Source organism: Cornus florida, unplaced genomic scaffold (genome assembly GCF_030987335.1).
Source record: "Cornus florida cultivar Cherokee Brave unplaced genomic scaffold, ASM3098733v1 CherokeeBrave_3.0.0_Hap2_Chr09, whole genome shotgun sequence".
NCBI lineage: Eukaryota > Viridiplantae > Streptophyta > Magnoliopsida > Cornales > Cornaceae > Cornus > Cornus florida.
This window is the reverse complement of record NW_026775579.1, coordinates 70,172,806-70,195,314: the sequence shown is the minus strand read 5'-3', so window position 1 is coordinate 70,195,314 and position 22,509 is coordinate 70,172,806. Positions and strand designations below refer to the sequence as shown.

The 22,509-nt window shown below is 34.3% G+C and overlaps 2 protein-coding genes across 2 annotated transcripts; both read left to right on the top strand.

Annotated features, from left to right (window-relative positions):
* Nucleotides 1-2,435: 2,435 nt before the first annotated feature.
* LOC132272801 (3-ketoacyl-CoA synthase 11-like) lies at nucleotides 2,436-4,115 on the top strand. Its single transcript, XM_059773890.1, has one exon. It carries the CDS (start codon nucleotides 2,436-2,438, stop codon nucleotides 3,870-3,872), a length of 1,437 nt encoding a protein of 478 aa, XP_059629873.1. The 3' UTR covers nucleotides 3,873-4,115.
* A 6,320-nt stretch (nucleotides 4,116-10,435) lies between these two features.
* On the top strand, nucleotides 10,436-20,199 carry LOC132274284 (protein PIGMENT DEFECTIVE 338, chloroplastic). Its single transcript, XM_059775529.1, has 8 exons — nucleotides 10,436-11,457; nucleotides 13,908-13,982; nucleotides 14,066-14,137; nucleotides 17,577-17,657; nucleotides 17,797-17,894; nucleotides 18,629-18,754; nucleotides 19,530-19,578; nucleotides 19,678-20,199. The coding sequence occupies exons 1-8, from the start codon at nucleotides 10,573-10,575 to the stop codon at nucleotides 19,852-19,854; spliced, it is 1,563 nt and encodes a 520-aa protein (XP_059631512.1). The 5' UTR covers nucleotides 10,436-10,572; the 3' UTR covers nucleotides 19,855-20,199.
* Nucleotides 20,200-22,509: the final 2,310 nt, after the last annotated feature.

Below are 22,509 nucleotides of genomic sequence, written 5' to 3'. Positions count from 1 at the left end.
ATTTGATGTTAATTTTTTGGTTAATTTTTTTTTATTTATATTAATGATAAAGATAATTTGGAGAAAACAATATAAATGATGAATAAGGTAAAACATTATAAATTTAATCCATTTTTATTTTTAGTCCAACCAAACAAATAAATAGAAATTATTATTTTACTTTTATACATTCCATTTTATATTTGCAATCAAACAAGAGAATAGGAATCATAATTCCCACTCTATTTCATTCTCATTCCATTCCCACCTCTATTCTCATTTCATTTCAATTCATTCCACCACACCAAACTAGCCCTTGTTTAAAGGTGGAATGATTTTGATGAAATGACCATTCTCCAAGAATAGTGGGGAATGATGAGTCTAACTTTAAAATTGGTACCAAACACAAGAATGGAAAAAAAAAAACCATTCCATTTCACTTTTTTTTTTTTTTTCATTCTACCTTACTAAACTAGCCTGATGTTATTCTCCACCCACGTAAAAGAATCAAATCCATTTAACTTTTGATTTAAGTATCATGATTCGATTGCAATATTAACATATCTCATATCATATACAATGTATATAATCATGTGCAAATAAAGATCCAACTAATTTTCATTGCTCAATCAACTCTTCATATTAAAAGAAAGAAAAGGTCAACCAGCAAGCCTGTACTGCTCTCACTTTGCATGTAACATTTACTATATATTGGCTATTAGGTAACCAAATGTTTGCATTTTGTCTTAAATGTAGCTTTAAAGTCATTGAGTTGTTATATATGCACCCTACACATCTTACTACCATATATATATATATATATATATATATATATATATATAGTAATTAACTCACTTTTAATTTCATTTCCTAATAATAACAACTTGAGTTTGAAGAAATTAACAGAATGTGGTTAGCTATGAATGCTTGCAACTGCTATCCATGAACAACCCATCCACCCGTTTGTGGAATGGATTCAATCAAATCAAACCGAAAAAAAAAAAAGAATTGGAAGTGAAGTTTATCACCAATAAAATTAATGTTTTTGACTTTCGACTTGTCATCAAATGAAAAAGAGGAGGGATAGATAACAAGCGTGGTGGGTGTTAGGTTTTTTATTAATGGAGTTATGGTATATCATGTATATCTCACGAAACAAGAAAATGTTTGCAAAATGTTTGTCATCACTTGTAACTGCAGAAATGCCACAAAGTTTGACTTTGAATAAATTTTGTTGCACAGGTATACATTGTTTACACTCAACGTTGAGAAGGAGGAGAGATCATACCATTTGAATTTGTGCTCATTAGACACTTTGATACTCACATTTTATTTCATATATAAAAACATATAACAGTCGTAATTTCATTCATGATTCGTCGTATCAGCGGGTTCGTAGTCATTTTTCAAGTGTCCGATACTGTTACACACTTTCACAAATCGATCGATAATTCGACCGTTTTACATAGATATTCGTCCGAATCCATTACACCGTTTATGTAATATTGCGACTGCGAAACATAGTTTCATTATGGGAGGCAATACTCAAGAAAATTTATTATAATTTTTTTAAAAAACAATTGTGGTATTGAAATACTTAAAACACTTCATAATTCACTGTCGGTACATGCGGTCTTTCTCTCCACTAGCACCAGAAAATACTATGAAATGGCCCACAAATATTAGCACTTTCTCTTTTAAATATCATAATTTCCATTCATTGTTGGGACAATTAAAGAATGTTTATATCTAAGAGTACCTAACTATCATAATTTGCATTCTTCGTAATATTAGCAATAGCTCTTGTTGAGAAATATACTTTTGTAGTATTTTGCCACATATGTATTTTGATTATGCACATTGTATGGAATATCCATAAAATTGATCTCATGTGCATATATATATATACACACACACACTAAATTTGATGTGACAAAATTGGATAGACAACCCTGATGTTGGAATATTTGCAATAATATATTAATAGTTTGATTTTATAATTTCATCTTATCGCATAAACCAATATAGATTAAAAAGGAAACTTACCCAAAAAAAAAAAATTTTAAAGGAAATTTAACCAAATAAGGTTCCACCCATTTTTACATGCAAAATTTTATAATTTTTTCTCAAATGAATAAAATAAATGACAGATGATTAAGTAATAAGAATAGATATAAGACATTAGATGTGGACTTGTGAGAGACCAAACCGCATGAAAAATGGAGTCAAAGTCATTCCACTCTGCGCCCACAATTTATATGTGCCATCCGGCCCGCTGATTCACGCAAAGCTGTATATTTTCAATGCAAACTAAATCCTCAGTCAACTACCAAAGCAATCTCTCTCTATCAATCTATATATGTGTATGTATATAACACAACGTACACACATGCATATATAATTGTATATATATTGAGGCACCCATCACCCAGTTCACAAACGTGCTCAAAGCAAACATGAAGCAACTAACATACATTCAACTCTTTCAGATATCATTCCTAGTGTTCTTATCCTTCACCCTCCTCCTCCACACCATCTTATCCTACACCCCCACCACTCACCTCCTCAACCACCTCCGCCGCCTCCTCCACAGTCACATCCGCTTCTCCCTATCCTGCGCCCTGTGCGCTCTCCTCTCCCTCCTCTACTACCGCTACACCCGCCCACACCCAATCCTCCTGCTAAACTACGCCTGCTACAAGCCAGACCCCCGCCGCAAATGCACCTTCCAACTGTCGGAGCATTTCGTGTGCCGGAGTGCGCGTTTCACCCAAAAGAGCGTGGACTTCATGCGTAACATATACTTCAAATCAGGCCTGGGGGAGGAAACCTACGCACCCTCCTTCATCTTCCAGGATGACCAGGACACCGCCACGCTAAAATGCGCCGTCCAGGAAGCCCAGGAGGGGATGTTCTCCGCCGTCGATTCTGTCCTCTCGAAGACCCAGATCGACCCGGGTCGGATCGATTACGTGATCGTCACGTGCGGGAGCTTCTCCCCGTCTCCTTCTCTCTCCTCTCTCATCGTGAACCGTTACAAGCTCAAGCCAGATGTGAAAACCTATAATCTGAGTGGTATGGGTTGTAGCTCTGGTGTGATCTCCATCGACATGGCTGCTAACGTGCTCCGCAGCTCCACGAAGGTCCAATACGCCCTCGTGATCATCACCGAGAGCATCAGCTTGAACTGGTACTTCGGCGACAACCGTTCCATGCTCGTCACCAACTGTATTTTCCGGGTCGGCTGCGCCGCCGCGATCATCACCAACGACCCCAGTCGCCGCCGATTCGCCAAGATGGAACTCGTCCACTCGCTCCGGACTCACCACGGGTCGGACGACAGGGCTTACCGGGCTGCTTTTCAGGAGGAAGACGACAAGGGTAATACCGGAGTTTCACTCACGAAGGACTTGATCAGGGTGGCGGGTGTCAACTTGAGTGAGCACATCAAAATTCTCGCCCCACGAGTTCTCCCACTGAGTCAACTCGTTTACTTTGTGTACTCGGTGATGGTCTCCGTATTGACTCGGGGCGAGTCGAAGCCGGTGGTGCCGGACTTTACGACGGCGTTTGAGCACTTTGTTGTGCACACGGGTGGGAAGGCTGTGATTGAACAGGTGGGGCGAGTTCTGCGACTGGGTGACGAGTTGACTGAGCCGGCTCGGATGAGTCTGCACCGATTCGGTAACACGTCGAGTAGTCTCGTGTTCTATGAATTGGCTTATTTTGAATGTAAAAGGAGGGTGAAAAGAGGTGATCGGGTGTGGATGATAGCATTTGGAACCGGTTTCAAAGTTGGTAGTCTGGTTTGGAGATCGCTTCGTGATTCGTGCCACGAGGGTGATAATCCGTGGAATGATTCCATACATAGGTACCCATTGAAAGTATGCTGATCTGGTGCCAGGTGTATCAATCAAGTTTAATTGTTTAGAGCGAAATTACATTAATGGTGCTCTTAAAAGTGTTTTTTTTTTTTTTGGAAGTCAGTAGTTGAGTCTCTCAACTGTCGAAGTAATTCAATGTAATAATTGTAAAAAGAAGCTCACGGAACTTACGGTACAGAGAATACTCTCTTAAATAAAGAGAAATTTAAGAAATAGTAATTAAAGTTGAAGAAAAATGGTTTTAATTTGGTCAAAGTAAAATAATATTTATTTATTTATTATTTTTGTTTGATCTTTGCAACTAATTTTTGTTTAGGTTAATTTTGTCGGAATTCGTTACACCGTGATCGATATTACGAATCATGCAAAGGTATCGTAATATTGAGAGACATTTCTGATGATCCCGGGAGAGTTTTGAGAGGAGATTACTTAGGTAATGTTTGGGGAAGCGACTTTTATTATGAACGTATTTAAAGAAGACATTCCATTAAAGGAATTTATTTTGAAAATATACCGATCCTTATTTTTATTTGGATTTGAGCTTCTCTTTATCTCCATTTAAACTACCTATTTTCTTTGTTATCTTTGTTTGAATGCCCTATCTCAATTCCTTTATGAAGTTATAATGTATATAATTAAATCATTCTTGAGTAATTCTATTATGAGGTTGACTTCATGATATCCAATATAAAGATTATACAGTCAAAATTTTGTATAACAAAACTCACTGACAATAACATTTTGAGTTTTTTTTTTTTTCTTCAATGGTGTCACTACCATGGATAAAATGGATATTAATTATTTTATAATAATAAGATGACATGGATAATAATAATTCCTCTAAAATTTTCCTTCCCCTCTTCTTATATCTTCAAAAGTTCAAAACAAGAGAAGGATTCATTACTATTAATGGAGGCAATAGGAGGTTGGTGATGGCAGCCATTAATGAAATACAGCAAGGTATGTAGGTTTGATGGGGTGAATGTAATGCCATTCAAGTGAAAGTCGTTTAATGTGTCACGTTATGAAAATCTTGGTGAGAGTGATTGAGGAATAGTTCTAAATCACTTTAATGATTTAGAGAATATCTATGAAAAGATTGGTAGCTAGGGTTTTAGAAAACCAAAAAAAAAAAAGTTAAAAAAGAATATTTTAACCCAATAAGATAATAATTAAAAAAAATTATATAGCGCGAGTGGATGATAACGTCATTACTGTAGTTGACGCTCCAAGATATTATTTCTCATGAAATCGAAATTGAGCTGATATAATATAAAATGTAATTATGTAATTCAAAAAGAAAAAGTGAATAGAAAGATAAATAAAGAATAAAATGGGTTATCTTAAAACAAGGAAATAAATAGCTTCCTCGGTATTATAATTTTCTGAAGTGAAAAGGAAAAGTAATGGGAAATAAGAGCCTGGTGATGGCGGTGAGTAATGGCATTAATGAATTACAGAGAGAGAGAGAGAGAGAGAGAGAGAGAGAACCTACAATAGCTACTTATAGATTGGTATTAGAACATGCATTAGAGCAACCGGTATGGATGGCTATTAAAACATGCATTAGAGCAACTGGTATGGATGGTTTTTTGCTGGCAAATGAGTCAGTATTGCTAGCCTTTGAATTGGTATAATGCTAGCAATTTGTGGGGGCCTAGGAGGAAGATAGTAAAGTACATCGCAACTACTAATAATAACATTGTGAGCCAAACACTGCAGAAGGGCTTTTTTTTTTTTGGCCCACAGCCCACAACTGCTCCGCTCTTTTTCCTTTTTTTTTTTTTTTGTTTTTTTGTTTTGTTTTGGTTTTTTTCTTTACTATTTCTTTTTATATGTAATTTATTTTTATTGTAAAAAATATATTAATTTAAATGTATTAAAAGAAGTATTCTATTCATATATAATAAAAAAAATTTCAAGTGGTTGAAAAAGTAGCCGTTTTAAAAAATATAAGCAAAAATAATAAAATAATAGATATCAATTAATCCATACCGTGACTAAAAGATAGAAATATATAATTAAAAAAAATTCAAGTGGTTGAAAAAGTAGCCGTTTTAAAAAATACAAGCAAACAAAAAAATAAATATGTTTTTAATTTTTTTTACTCAAAAAATATTAAATGTATTAAAAAAGTACAACAAAAAATAATAAAATAATAAATATCAATTAACCCATATCGTGCGTGAAAGATAGCAATATATTGTTGCTAGTCACATCAACACAATTGTTGATGTAGCTAGCAATCCAACAAAGCTTTGCTAGCCTTAATCGCTAGCACTATACCACATGCCCTTAGCCCCGCGGGAGTTGTCCCAAGTACAGGCATAGACATCGGGACAACTCTCAACACAACATGTACGATGGACGATGGATGTATGACCTTGATTAGAACAATTATAACAACGTTAGAGAATGAATTTGTGCTCTATTATAGGTTTTAAAGGAAGCTCTATAACATGCCTTCTCGTACCTATGTCTAGACTTGGGACAACTCTCAAGGGACTGACAAAATGTATGATAGATGCGCGACCATAGTTAGAAAAAGAATATGTGCTACATTGTAGTTTCGAAGGGAAGCTGTATGACTTGCCTTCGCGTACCTATACCCTGACTTGAGGCAACTCTCAAAGAGTTGACAACATGTATGATAGACGTGTGATTGTAGTTAGAACAATTGATAAGGTTATAGAAGGAACTCGTGCTACATTGTAGGTTTGAAAGGAAGCTCTATGGCATGCCTGCGCGCACCTATGCCTTGATTTTGGAACGACGTGTATATAAACCCTAGTTTGTTTGTTGTTTAGACGATGTAGTCGCTTCAATGGAGTTGTGAAGTAGCCGTAGCTGTACTTTCAGACTGCATTTCTCTTTCTCTCTCTTTCGTTTTGTATGAACAATACAAACCTCATCACGTGCCAGGTTATATTCCTACGTGTTCTTAAATCATTTTTTTTCTTTTCCATTATATTCCCTAGTTACTGAAAAATTTATATCTACACTAAAGATAAAAATTACCAATTAGTCCAGTCAAGGAAATAATAAATAAATAATTCAAATTTCAAAACCATACCATTATAGCTTTTGGTAAATTTTTCAAAATAATTTATTCTAATTTTTTTAAACAATTATATTGATGATATTCTGTTTATGATGCACTTTTACAGATTGAGATTGATTTAGTGAATTAAAACATGTCTTTAATGAAGATGAGCAATATTGTTATGCAAAATGGTGACATTTTAAGATTTGAATTTTCTTTTCTTTCCTGAAAATGTATTTGGCTTAAAAATAAAATCCTTAAGGGCGAGGTTTGGTTGTATGAAATTAAAACCTTAAAATTGATGAAATTGGTAAAAATTTTATTTTCAAACCCCTAATTATATACAAGCAAACAAAACCTAAATTTCAAATCCATCTCAAACAATTGATGAGCTATATGTTATGCTCTCACAAGTCATACCACATTTAGATAATTGTAGACCACACGACTTTCAGGAAGTTGACAACATGTATGATGGATGTGTGATCATGGTTAGAACAGTTGATAAAGTTAGAGAAGGAATACGCGCTAAATCGTAGGTTTGAAGGGAAACTCCACGGCATTGTCCCCTCATGCAGGCCTATGACTTGGTTTGGGACAACTCTCAAGGGGCTGACATGTATAATGGATGTGTGACCATATTGAGAACAATCAATAAAGCTAGAGAAGGAATCCATGATAAATTGTAGGTTCAAGGGAAGCTCTAGAGTTAAAGGAGTTTAAGATAAATAGAAAAAAAAAAAAAAAAAAATTGAAGATATGAAATGTAACTTTAGTAAATCTAGAAACACGGATAGAGAGTAAATAAAAATTGAGGACCAAGAGATTAAAAAAAACTAAACATTTATTTTATTTAGGTTTAAAGGAAGGAGAAATTGCAGAACGGTAATCATATAATTAAGGTGGGAGGGGTTAAATGGATGAGTGCAACTAATATATTGGATTCTTTTATATATATATATATATATATATATATATATATATATATTTATTTATTTATTTATTGGTATGGATGCAATTTATGAATGAATGGGTCTTTTGATACCACACATCTTATTAATTTTTCTTTATCCCACTTGGTCCATGCATAATACACACATCTTAATACAACATTCACCAACAGTTTTATTATTAATAAATATTGCATTAGTAAACTTAGGAGAAAAAAGAAAAAAAAAAAAAGAAAAAGAGTTTATTGCATTAGTAGTTAATATCATAAAAATAAATAAATAAAAGAGTGGTGTGCAATATTTTTTTATGGATAAACCATCACTCTAATTTGAATTCGAGCCATCTCCTCAGTCCAATTTAGTTATGTTGAATTCGAGTCATTTCCTCAGTCCAATTTAGTTATGTTCGTAAACATGGCAATGAGGTTGTTCATACTTTAGCCAAACGGCCCTTCTTCGGCTTTTCCTGATTATCCTTTATAATATGTGTATCACAAATTTTCTCAAAGTCATCAATTTGAAATACTTAACATGTAAACAACGAGATTTAAATTTGTAAATTGGATCTTTTTACTTTAATTTCCAAGTTGAAGAAGCCCACCAGATTAAGTTAAGAAAACCCATTGACATTTAAGTGAAGGTCATGCCAAGCCAGGCATGCGTGCTAGTGTTTAGAGTCTTCTATATTTATGTAAATTGTATGAGGTTGCATGATTATTCTGGATGGTGTGGAGTCTTTGGAACAAATTGTATAAAATTCCTATAAAATTATGGAATGGTATAGAGTCTTGTAAACATCTAAAAGTATAATAGAATTATGGAGTGGTGATATTATTCATTGATATTGAGAATGACTATAAATAGGTAGAATTTGTAATGTCTAATTAATTCAAATAGTTTGAATGCAACTAGAGCTAAATTTCACTCACCCTCACTTTACATTTGTCATTTTTAATATGAGTAAAATGGTCCAACTAATAAAAAATTAAAATCTCATTTAATAAACGGAAATATATGGAATGTGTTATTGAGTGAGTGAACTGAGTTTGTAATGTTTGTACAACAAATCATCACTATTCCATTTTTGAATGGTGTGTTGGGCCGTACGATGTTGATTTTTCATTCTTACTGGAAATGGATATATATATATATATATTTTTGTATTCTTCTTTTCTCGTGTATGTTGAATTATTGATCCTTTGATTCAATATAACATTTTCATTACTGAAAAATAAAAATAAAAAATATATTTAAATATAAGGATATTGGATTCAATTTCTTTTATTATTATTTTAATATGAATGCAATTTATGAATGAATGGGTCTTTTGATATATACATCTTATTAATTTTTCTCTATCCGACTTGATTCATGCATAATACACACATCTTAATACAACATTCAAGAACAGTTTTAGTATTAATAAATATTGCATCAGTAGACTTAAAGAGAAAAAAAAAAAAGTTTATTGCATTAATAGTTAACATCATAAAAATAAATAAATAAAAGAGTGGTCTACAATATTTTTTATTTTTTTAGTTTAGAAAACTAATTTTAACAGATACAACCAACCAAATTAATAAGTTTTTGTTATCTAAAAACTATTTTGTAGTTTTCAACTAAACGAATTGTCAAATCAAAAAAACTGAAAACTATTTTCTGTTTTGATTTTCTAAGAATTGTTCTTGAAAACTTTTTGAGAGTTGTAATCCAAGCAAGACCTTAATTTGAAACCAAACTTATAGTTTAGTGATATTTTTTAACATTTTAGACGTGACAATTTAAATGTACTTTGGATTTAGATTAAACGTTTATCCAATTAAGACGTTTGATAACTTATTTTGAAAATCGCCAAAAAAGGTAAGCAATACTTAATTGGGGAGAAATTTTAAGTGACAGACATATTACTTATTACTAAATATTAAAAATTAATAAAGATATAAAAATTTATTTATTTTTTGGTTACTAGTTAACAATTTCAACCCTTACAAATTTCAATATTAGGTGCCGTATGATAAAATTAAAAATTAAGAACTGCAATTTTAAGTTGTGAAGTTTGAATACTAAAAATTCACAAAAAATATTTAGTTTTAATTAAGTGCTGCAGTTTTAAGTTTTAATTAAAAATAAATATTTTTTTAAATTTTTAGTATTCAGCATTTAGTTATAAGTAATCAATTAAAATTTTATCTCATTTCAAGTGGTGATATTCAAATTACAATATCAAATACACTTAATTAAATATGTGCTTAATTAAGTAATCAAATAACATTTAATTTTCAGTTTTTATAAAACAACGTCTAAATATTATGCTTTAGTGATATTATTTTTACCTTTTAAATTGAAAAGTTAAAGATTTAATTATCAACCTAAAGCAAAAAAAATTAAAAAAGGTTGTCTATCTTGTAAAGTAATATTTTAGATATAAAAGTTTTTAAGTATTTAATTTGTGGATTGATCAAGCAAATCTTCTGGATATTTTTATTGAATAAATAATATTTTACAATAAAAGTTTATTCCAAGCTTTTACAACAAATTTAATTTGAATTTTTTTGCATACAAATTGTTGTTTTTGGAGCCATTGTAATGTTAGCCAGAGATAAAGCTAACAAACGCAGCTCTTGTGAATCAACAATCATAGTACTGGTTTACTGATAAAGATCTGATTTTCAGTATCCATAACGCATAGCAAATGAAGTGCGCACGATAAGCAGATATGCCAATCCTTCTCTATCCCTGTAACTGTTTCTCTCTCCTTAACTCATCCCTACCACTCTCTAACTTCACTACTGCTCACAGCACCATCAATTATGGATCTTTTATTGGTTCCCCCAAACGCCCCTTGTCAAAAAACCCAGTTGGTTATCCCAAAACCCTAACCCTTTCTTCAAATTCTTCAATTTGGAGAAGAACCCATGTCCCCTTTTGCTCTCCAAACGACGTTTTAGATGAATTTACGAGCACCCATTTGCCCGAAAAGGCCGAAAATGAGGGAATTCAAGAGAACGAAGGGCTTGAATTGATGGGTAAGCCATCTCCAATGCCGACGAACAATGGGTCTGTCACAGAAGTTAATGTAAAGCCTCAAACACCTGATGAGGAAGAGGTATTGAGGCCTTTCTTAAAGTTTTTCAAGCCTAGGGATTCGTTAGGACAAGTGAGTGATTCAGAAGAGACTATTAATGAGGAGTGTTCAAATGGGGAAGAGACTAAGAAGGTTTTGGTTGAGTATTATGAGCCAAAACCAGGTGATTTCGTTGTGGGTGTTGTTGTTTCAGGGAATGAGAACAAGCTTGATGTGAATGTTGGGGCAGATTTTTTGGGTACAATGTTGACCAAGGAAGTGTTGCCTTTGTATGAAAAAGAGATAGATTACTTGTTGTGTGATATGGAGAGGGATGCTGAGGAGTTTATGGTTCGTGGGAAGATGGGAATTGTGAGGAATGATGATGCAGTGAATGGGGAACCGGAGCCGGGGAGGCCTGTTGTGGAGCCTGGCACTGTTCTGTTTGCTGAGGTTCTCGGAAGAACGCTCAGCGGGAGGCCACTGCTCTCGACTAGAAGGTTTTTCAGGCGGGTTGCCTGGCATCGAGTGAGGCAGGTTCTTTTCTCACTTTTGTTCAATTCATCATGCTGATTTTGTGATGGTTTCTTGCTGATTCTGTAAGCTTGGTGTTTGACTTTGTATTTTCGTTTTGTTGCGAATTAATTGTTGTTTTGCATCCAAACTAATTTTGTGATAATTTAAGACAATTATGTCTGGATATACAATGTGCATAGTAACTTCAATTGTTATTTGAATTAAGATATTTAAGGCTACAATATTATTTTCTTACTGCGTGTCTGGAACAATTTGATTCTTGGGAGAGAATGACTTCGATAGTTGCATTTTGCAGTGGCAAACAAATTGAAGTTTTGGAAATCAATAAAGATAGAAGATCAAATACATCTGTCTGACAGTTTTGTTGTTCTAACAAGCATGATTTGTTTGTTGTAGCGTTTATATTATCCTATGCTATACGACTAGTAGGCAAAGATATTATGGCTTGCTCACCATGCATGAAATTCAATTAATTTGCAGATATTTGTGGTGATCTTTTTGTTCTTCTGCACGAAGTGCACTTATTTTGCAGATAGTTAGTGGTGATCTTTTTGTTCTTTTGTTTGGTTCAAATTCCACTCTGCCACTTGTTTGTTCATTCCCATCCACCGCCCTGCCATCTGCGCTTGCTGCCTCGCCTATGGCATGTGCTGCCAACCACTTGAAAAAGCTGTCTTACCACTGGTACCCACTGAGCTTGTTATATAATCAAAGGGTTTGTCCCTCTTTCTCAACATAATCTCAAGTCCTCCTCAAGTTTTGTGTCAACTATAAAACTTCCTAGGCTCCTTTTGCAGTTAAATATATGTGCACTTAAGAAGATATCTGAAAATACCTTACAGGTTGACAAGTAGAGCTACAGAAAAATAAACATAATATTTGTCACATCTGCTGGCACAAAATGATTTTTAATGTCTTTCACTAGAAGAGTGTGAGAACTATAAGATGGGATTTTGGTTTCATACCAAAATTGCACAATACTTTGAAAGCTTAGCATATTTTGGTGGTTCGGGGCACAGGTTCCAGTGTTGGGCAGTAAGGCATTATGTTTCAAGTCAACAAGCTCCATGGACACTGGTAGTTGTGCAGCAGGTTGTGGAGGCATGGCAGCAAGCATAGATGGAAATATCCGGGTATTGGTGGCTGGGCATCAGGTTTAGGTAACTGCAATTGAAGCTAAAATCCAAGGAAAAGGGTAAAGTAAACGATTTTCAATGAAGTGAATATTATTCTTGAATAAGTGAGTAACTATGTCTTTGCCTTTCATTGATTTTCTTTTAGCATTACAAAACTGAATGAAAAAAAAAATTAAATAAATAAATCGCGACTCTATTAAACAATAAAAGTAGATTTTGATTGTTGGGCAGTGTTTGGCTTGAATTTTGCATGAGGGTGGCAGAATTAAATGGTTAGCCAAACTATTCCTACCCAAAATGCAATTGACCAAACGGTTATTAATCTGTTTATTTTGAATCAGGCAATGTAGAGAGAAGTAGGAATGACCCTTCTCTGTAGGTTCGGATTGCCTCTAGAGTGAGGACTTTTGCAAAATAAATTTTGGAACAACAATGAAGTGACAGAATGTGAAAAATACTGTGTGGTATTCACATTTATTCCATGGATACTGGTCTTGTACAAGATACAAGAAATAGAATATAACTATGACTAATTTATCTAAGGCTAACACTACTGAAAAGGAAATAAAAAAGAAATAGAACTCGTTGGTCAGGGACCTTTTGTCAAGTTCCTTCAATGATTATTTATCATTGAACCCTCCAACTGCTCATTTCAAACCCATAAGCAGATGCTTGCATATATCCTTTCCGATTGTCAGTCTTTTGTGCCATGTGTCCTTATTATGCTTGACTTATTGAAATCCATTATGTAACTGCTTTGATCATCACTGGGTTTGGTTTAAACAATGCCATGTGGTGAGACTTGAGAAAATCAAGTTTTGGTGAAACGCCATCTATTGCAAATAACTGATTGCTTGTTTCATTTTAGTCCTCCTCTGTTGTCACATTTCCTTAAAGTAAGCTTGCATATATAAATCAATTACCTTCTTCTCATAACCGATCCTTTGTGTTGAATAACCAATCGTCTTTCCATTGCCTTCCATTACACATGTGCATTCTCCCAGTTCATGCCACATGGCAAAAAAATTGTATTTTGGTGTAAACAGGCAGTAATTGCAGATGGCAGACCACGAGATGCCAATGGCTGTGGGTAATGCTGAAAAAGGAAAAACAGAACATGTTTGCTTTCATGTGCGGCTTATGCTATTGCGCACAATTGGTTCTGAGATCAATCTGCATTCATGGAGTGTTTTTTCTAAAATATTTGCATCAGTTGTTCTTGGTCAACTCCTTTTTACTTTGTACTGATGTTAGATGATATTTGTTGACAACTCTTTTCTAGTTTGTTGTTGAAAAATGCTATATTTTTGGCAGATTAAGCAGCTCAATGAACCTATTGAGGTAAAAATTACAGAGTGGAATACTGGTGGTCTCCTAACAAGAATTGAGGTTTGGCTCTCTCTCTGTCTCTCTCTCTTTGTGTTGTGTGCTCATGTCTCCATGGAATACATTCTTGGAATTTGGTTTTGCAGGGCTTACGAGCTTTTCTTCCTAAAGCTGAGTTGATGAAAAGAGTTAACAACTTCACTGATTTGAAAGAGAATGTAAGTCAAAACCATTTCAGTTTTGGTACGTGTTGATCATATCAGCCCCTATCTTTTGGTGATTATCTTTGTTCTGTTACGATACATGCTGCCTTCAGTCTTTCAATACAGATCAATGAGAACTCTTTAATGCCGGAGCACATAAAATGTGCAAAATCCAAGTTCCAACTGATTATCTAATCTAGAACTAGAACTTAATACATAAAAAAATTTAACAGTTAAGAAAAGCCCCTATATGTTCGGGGTGGTGCACTGCCCATCTAAACTCAATCTAGCACCTACTTGGTTGCATCATTTAAATTGTAATAGGTACCACAGAGCAAGTATGGTCAGAGTCAATAATTCATGGCAGAATGCCTCTGGGATTTATGTGCATATTTGTGGTTTAAGGTAAAGTCGAGGCATCTTTGAATTCCTGAGATAAAGTGCTGCCAGGGCAATGCATAAATATGGTGTCAAGTGAATGAGAATAATTATTTGTAATTTGTACTAACATGTATCTAATAACATAGATATGGAAATTAAAAGCTGTTTTTCTTAAATCGTGGGACGTTTATATTGCATCTTGGATCTTTTGATTACTAAAAGGGAAAACAATTTTTTAGAGAAACAAGTGAGTTCTTCAATCTTGACTTCCATTGCGGGATGGTCTATATTTCGCTGAAGAGCTGTTTTTCTGGCATCATGCTTGTGAGGAGTTGTAGCAGATTGAGTTAGCCGTTTGCAGGAGTTCAAAATTTTCCTGTCTTCGCTTGTTCTAAATGCTTTGCTTGATCAATTCTTTCATGTTCCCACCTGTATGGCTGTTCTCTAACCTCGAGCCTTACACATAGAGAAAAAGGAGCCTGTGCATCAACAGCTCCTTATTCTTTCACTAGATACATGTGCTAACATATCCTACGAGTGAGCAGGTGACATGTCCTCTTTTTTTCTTTTTTTCTTTTTTTTTTTCCATAATAGGTAGGTGGGACAGTTAGACATGTGGCAAATTGTATTTTTTGTTCTTTTTCCATACAAGGGAGGAGAGATCGGAGATGATCAAAATTCTAAGTCCATCCTTCTGTCCATTCTTTTTGTATTAAGAAATAATAAATAATTTGATATAAATTAATATTCTAATGACTAATTGTCAGTTGCTTTGTTTAGAGAATGAAACTATGATAGTTAATGTCAGCAAGTGCAGGGATGCATTACCCAACAAAAAGGAAAATAAAAAGAAATTAAAAGAACAAAAATTACATGATGTACTTAGATTTTAGATTAGTGAAAGTATTTGTTAGCCTTGTTTGTTGAGTTGGAAATATTATTGGGCAAACAATTAGTTTATTCTTGATCTCAGTTCTTCCTTGATGAACTTACCTTATCTCCCTCCCACCCCCTAACCAGTGTCGTTAAAGACGAGCGAGGCGCAGGTCTAGCCCAGGCACACTGATGTTTACTAGGCGTGCACCTTAGTTGCACTTGTCCTATTTTTCAGGCGCGCCTCACTATTTTTTTTTTTTAAATGATTATTCTATTTCTTAAGCCAAAAAGGGCACTTTTGGCAACTTAATAACCAAATATGAAAGCCTAAGTGTACGGGAGAAGGAATTTTTGTTCAAAAGAATAAACAAATAAGAAAGCCCAAGAGTCAAAAGTGTCAATCGACCATGGAAAGAGTGAGACTGTGAGACCAACGACGAAGCCCTATATACAGAGACGAACGAGAAGCCATGTCAGTTCTTTCTTCTCTTTCTTCTCCTCTTCTCCTCTACTCCTCTCTTCTCATCTTTGTTTACTTCTCTCTCTTCGTCTAGTTCTCCTCTCTCTGTCCTTTTTTTTTTTTTGGGCTCTGTTTTTTCTCCTTTTTCTTCTTTAACACTCTCTCTTCATCTACTTCTTTCGTCTCTGCGTTTTTTTTTTTTTTTTTTCCTTTTTTTTTTGGCTCTGTTTTTTTTTCCCCCTTTTCTTGTTAACATTTTTTTTTTTTTTTTTTGTTAATAGATTTATTTCTTTTTTTTGCTCTGTTTTTCCTTTCAAAAAAACAAATTCTGTTTTGCCCTTCAAGAAAACAAATTTGTGCTCAGTTTTATGGTTCTTGAATGCTTATATGGTTAATGGATTTACTTTTTTATATTTGATAATAATTTTTAGAATATTGATACGACTTATGAGATATGAATGCTTTTTTGGTAGTTTAAAATTTCAATTGCGCGCCTCACTTCACTCAGGCGCACACCTTGCGGTGCGCCTCGCGCCTAGGCTCCAAAGGACCTCTAGCGCCTTGGTGCACCTTGAGCCTTTAATAATACTGCCCCTAACAAGCTCTAATTTACAGATTCCTCTTAATTTTTGTGCTGAGTCCAAGTAAATTATATCCATTTTTTTAACCCTTTTTAGTCAAGTCACGTTGTCCTATAATTTGAGGGACTGATTTTCAGACCCCTTGGACGCACACATGCCTTCATGCGTTTCCAGGTCAAGGTGATACATGGATTGTGAACTAAATTCTTTGTCGTGCATGTTACAAAGGTTTAAGATGTTAGATTTTGTTATATTAGGAACAAAGAAGATGAGCATTTGGTAAATCTGATAATTCAATCTTTTCTTCTTAGCTAGTTTTCCTTCCATGGTGTAAAAGCTCAGTTGATAAGTGTGAGAATGCAGGTTTAAGTTTGAGGGCAACTATTTCATGCAAATAATGTTGAGGTTTATGTCTATATCAAGTCAACACCTTCCAGCAACAAGTATTTGGTGGGCCAACACTGGGTAATGGACCTATTGTTAGTTCCAAGAGCTATAGACTTTTCTTGGAGAAACTAACTAAAGGTTCCCCACTCCAGTGGAAACTGATGAAGTTGTGTTCTTCACTTTGTTAGCACTTAGCAGTGTGTAATCTAGTAAATGGACTATATACTGTTTGTTTGCACCATTCAAAGAAGAAATGGTGGAAATAAATCACTTATTCATCCATTTCTCATTCTCATTCGCACGTGTCAACAATGTTTTCTGCGTAGAATATCATCACTCTGTGATACAGAAGAATAGAAATTGAATATGAGATATATTTTATAAAAGGAATAGGGCAGTATACCAAATACGTCAAAGCACTGGAATAATTAGCACAACTGGGCTCACTTGGTTAGCCACCTAGCTTTTGTTAGGGTCTTGGTCTTAATTAAGGTACACAGAGGACCTTGTTGGACCATTAAAGGCATTGCTTCGGTGATGCATTGCCTTTCTTTTAATGTAGTCTCAAGTAAGCCTTGCGCCAACTATTTGGGTTGGTTTACACAAATCATGTGTTGCCATTATGCTGTCAAAGATTATAACTTCACTAAACCACATGCTGTCATTGGGTATTTGTTTCTTTGTTGTTATATGGCTTTGCCTGTAGATTTGTGGGCTTTCTTATATTGGTTGTATGTTCTTTCTCATTTTTGGTTTTTTGATGGGATAGGTGGGCCGCCAACTGTATGTGCAGATTAGTAGAATAAATGAAGCTACTAATGACTTAATACTTAGCGAGAAGGAAGCTTGGGTCAGTTCTTCGATTACATTATCCATTGACCAGTCTCTTTTTGTTGCTAGTTCTTTAGGATTTATGATTTACTAGTTCCTTTTTCACCATTATACATATAAATGCAATAACTTGCTGACTTTGCTTTATATTGTTACAGGAAATGTTACACCTTCAAGAGGGAACACTTCTTGAAGGAACAGTTTGGAAAATTTTTCCATATGGTGCACAAATAAGGATAGGCGAAACAAATAGAAGGTGAGATACAGTCCTGGAAATCTGTGTTTCTAATGAAAATATGTTTAATTTATTAATTGAGGGAGTTCGCTATACTTATGTAATTTTGTGAATAATTTATCTGGAAAGCTGTGTATCTAACATGTTTCCGGGTTTATTTATAAAAAAAAATAATTAATGTCTTATTATATCCATATTAAACACTCTGTATTTCTGTATATTTTGCTGTATTAATAGTAGGAGTTATTCAAGAGATAGATATTTAGGATACGATACCTTTACATAATGATGTATATATTTATTTTTTTTTTAAATTTGTGCAGTAAAATATTATTATAAAACTCAAGAAGAATTACTTTTAGTTGTTTGCCATTGACTTGAGTAATTCTCATAAGGAAATATATTTGCACTTAAAAAGAAAAAATCCGAGACTCTCTGGAGTATCTTAGGCTCCATATCATCTTCATACTTGTATAATGGGCTCCCAAGTAAAATTTCCCATATCTGCTACTATTGCTTAAAAATATCGAAGGATAAAATTGTCATGGTGAGAGCATCCTGATGATAGATTTGCACTATATCAAAACAAAAAAGACCTGGAAAAATTTCCTAAACAAACTGTACCTGGCCTTTTCATATTTGCATATATTTGTAGATTGTCCATAGATATTCTTCATGCAATACTGTCCTGTCTTTGGTCCCGTATTGTCTATCACTGGTGAATATTTGTCTGAAACTTCTATAATGTTTTCCAGTGGGTTGCTGCATATCTCAAAAATCACGCGAGCTCGAGTTACTTCAGTCAGTGACCTGCTAGCAGTTGATGAGAAAGTTCAAGTTCTGGTTGTGAAATCAATGTTTCCAGACAAAATAGCTTTCAGGTAAGGAGGAATGGGTTGCTGGGCCCTGTGTGCAGCATATGCATATGGTGATGCATCGAAATCACTTACTCAACGTCTTATCATCATTGACTACTAGGGTGTTACCATTAAAGCATCCTTGTAAGCACATCAACTTGCATATATCTAATTTCCAAGCTCATTTTGATTCTCTTCTCCCCTCACAAAACATTTGTACTTCTTTGTGTTACTTTCTTCCAAAATTTTCCATGTCATATGTGTTGGAATTTCTGTATGTAAATGGCTTGGGAAAATATCATATTTATGTATGATTTTTTAAGTTGAAAAAGTAATAAGCTTTTGTTTTTTAGTAAACCGGAAAATTGATAGATCATATCTGCATCTGGGTAATAAATAGAAATTTGACTTAATTTGTTTCATGTGTATAACTGTATTGGTATATGAATTATTTGTGTTTTCTTTAATGTATTATCCACTGATATCATTCTTTGAGTATAAGCTCATTTTAAAAGATTGTGCTACTTTACTGAATCAGTAGTACTGCAGCCTCATTAGAAAGAGCACGTTGTAGAAAAATATGAAGGAAAAACAAACAAGCAAGCGAACATAATTCTTCGCTTTATGTGGTGCTGCTCCTTGATAGGTTCAAAAATAACAATAATTGGTCTCTAGAATTTAATTTTCTAAAACTAAATCTCCCATTATTGAATCGTCTGTGTGGAAATGTAGTCTCATGCCACAAGTGGCAGAATGGTGACTGGTATTTATTTTCCTGTTCTGATTTTGTGGCTTGCAGTATTGCTGACCTTGAAAGTGAGCCTGGCCTATTTGTATCAAATAAAGAGGTAGTCATATTGTTCTAGTGCACTCCTTATGTTTCTAGCTTCCTTTTTCAAGTCTCATATATCAGAATTTTCAGTTAAATTTTACTTCCTATATGGCAGAAAGTATTCTCCGAGGCTGAAGCAATGGCGAAAAAGTACAGGCAAAAGTTACCAGCCATCTCAGCAACTCGTAAGGTAGAACCCCTTTCAACCAATGCCCTACCATTTGACGATGAAGCAAATTTATTTTCGAATTGGAAATGGTTCATATTTGAAAGGGATAATGAACTAAAATGATCCATTGAGATTGCTTCACGACTGTGAACTTGGAAAAAGGGAGGACTCGTGCCATTTTCAGTTTCCTGTACTCCCTCCCAGATGCCACACACAGAAAGAAAGAAACATCTCGACTTGTGGGTGTTATTCACATCCATTTAATCAAAAAATCGAAGTCATAGTGGCATGTAATGCATCATCTCATTTCTGATCACGAGCCATTTGAACTTACAACGGAATCATAGCATCTGGTGTCCACAGCCTAAATGTGATGTTCCCTTGTGCCATTGTTCTGCTTAATGTGTACTAGTAGAAATCATGTATTCTTTGATATATATTTGCCAATTTAATTATGCCTTTAGCTCATGTTTATATTCCCAGTGGAATGGGATAAAACTCATTACCATATTACAATTTTGAAGCCTTTTGAGCCTTTGTTTAGGGTAAAAAAATTAGTGTGTAGAATTGAGTTTGTTATTTAGGCAAATGGTTGTGTAACTGGGGCTGGTATATGTGCACAAGGTTAAAACAGTACGGGTATGAGAAAAATACTTTAATGCTCCTGGAATATCGATGTCATGGCATTACCGACTGGTTAAATGTTGTCACGTAGTGATATGACTCACTGACACCGTTGACATTAGAATGATTGGTGCACTGAAGTCTTTCTCGTGTATGAGCGTGCCCAAGTGCACATTATAACACTAGATTTCACAATCATTTTGTTCTCTGTGTTTGATAATATAGCCAAGAAAGCCTGAAAGAAAAAAAAAAGAAAAAAATGTAATATGGACATAGTGGTGCTTGCAGTGACTAAAGTCTTTCATATTTTTGGCTCAAAAGAAGGATTCCCAAAATATGCCTCGCAAAACATGGGCTTTGTCTGCGACTTTGTTGGTGGAAAGTTGAGTTGAGGCCTTACCAACCCTAGACCTATATATTGTATATGGTACTTGTATTATATAAAACATATCATATAAAATCATCTTATTTGGTGTTTTACATAATCATGTGTGCCTCTCTCTCTTTGTTCAGTTTGTTTGTATAGTGTATAGTTCTTAAATCATATAGGCAGTCCAAGTGAGAAAGTTGAGCACCCTATTCTAAGTAGGGTCTGGGGCTCCAGGAAATTGTTTAAGCCAGCAAATCATGAGATCTGTTTGGCAGCTGGGGGGAGAATCTTCTGTTCAAGGATAAGGATGTGTTTGGGAAGGGAAGCAGGATAGGTGGACTTAAAATAAATTGTTTGAAGTCTTATAATTATAATCATCATTATCCATGTTCCTTAGTGGAGTAAGAGGTCACGCAACTTGAGAGAGAGAGAGAGAGAGAGAGAGAGAGAGAGGGGTGTGTGTGTATATATATATATATTTATATATAATTGAATCATGTTGAATCCCTAAGACTAGGTAAGGTCAAACCCTGTGAAATTGAGAGTCTGATATTATATTGTGTTGTAAAGATATAGTATTTTTTTACTTCCAAAAACGCGGACACAGGACGCTCCACAGCCCAACCTTTTCTTGAAGAGGAATGGGAAATGACGAACAGTGAAATCATACCATCTGAGTTAATGTTGCCTTTAAATATATATATATATATATTTAAATCTTTCCATGGGACTCGACAAATAACATATGTGCTATTTTTTGTTCTAATCAGAACTTTAAACTCTCATATCTTTTATTTAAAGAAGTCGAGAAAATATTACTGAACTACAATACTAAAACTGGCGAAATCCGATAACACAAGTTACCATGTCTTACTGAATTCCACTTGATGAAAGTATGGTGCCTCAAACAGCAGCAAATCTTCAGACTTTCGCTAGCTTAAGTAAGATCTGTGACATCAATGCAAGAATTGATGATTCTTCAACCTTAAGAAATGCAAAACCTAAATTATCTCAATGTTCACCATTTAATATTTGCCACGCACAAGGTATCATATACTGAATTCATCAAGTTTCAACCATGTCTCTTCATTTCATTAAAAACCCATTGTGAGGAGTTCATCACTTTAAGCTTGTGAAGCTTTGTTTATTTATGTTGACTTGTTAATTGAGTGTAATTGACTCGACTTTCTACTTTTTAATGTTGTAAATATAATCTCATATCGCCAAATAAATGTTAATATTATTTAGAAAATGTTGTCATGGTTCCCAAAATAAAAAGAATTAAAAAATTCGTAATTTCATAGTAGACTTGAACAATATAATTCCAAGGTGTCTCGCATCAAATCTAAATAGAATGTTAGATAGGTATATATGAGTGGGTATGCAATACTATCCAATAAGTTAAGTTTTTTAGTTAGAGCACAAACGTCAAGCCCGTAATTCTGAGTATCAAAACCTGACTCAATTCTTGATCTGGTGTCACGATAAACGCCCATATAAAAGATGCCCGAGTCTCTGCTGGATAAAAAGAGTGGTCCGACCGTTGAATTTTATTTCCATGGGCTAGTAGTATTTTTTAAAATTCAAAAGATCTCAACTTTATAGTAAAAATTAGAAAAAAGAAAAGAGAAAGATAAACTATGAGCCCTTAATCCATAGTCATGCTCAAATGCAAGAAAAAAACTTCATTGTACCCGTTAAACTGTGCAATAGGTATATTCAACTGTGTGTAATACATGTACGAACGAACGGTCCAGATACAACAAAGTTTTTCTCCAAATGCT

Coding starts and splice junctions, on each gene's coding strand:
- LOC132274284 (XM_059775529.1), top strand. CDS start 10,573: ATGCCAATCCTTCTCTATCCCTGTAACTGTTTCTCTCTCCTTAACTCA. Junction 13,983..14,065: donor GTCTCCTAACAAGAATTGAG/GTTTGGCTCTCT, acceptor TTGGTTTTGCAG/GGCTTACGAGCTTTTCTTCC. Junction 14,138..17,576: donor TCACTGATTTGAAAGAGAAT/GTAAGTCAAAAC, acceptor TTGATGGGATAG/GTGGGCCGCCAACTGTATGT.
- LOC132272801 (XM_059773890.1), top strand. CDS start 2,436: ATGAAGCAACTAACATACATTCAACTCTTTCAGATATCATTCCTAGTG.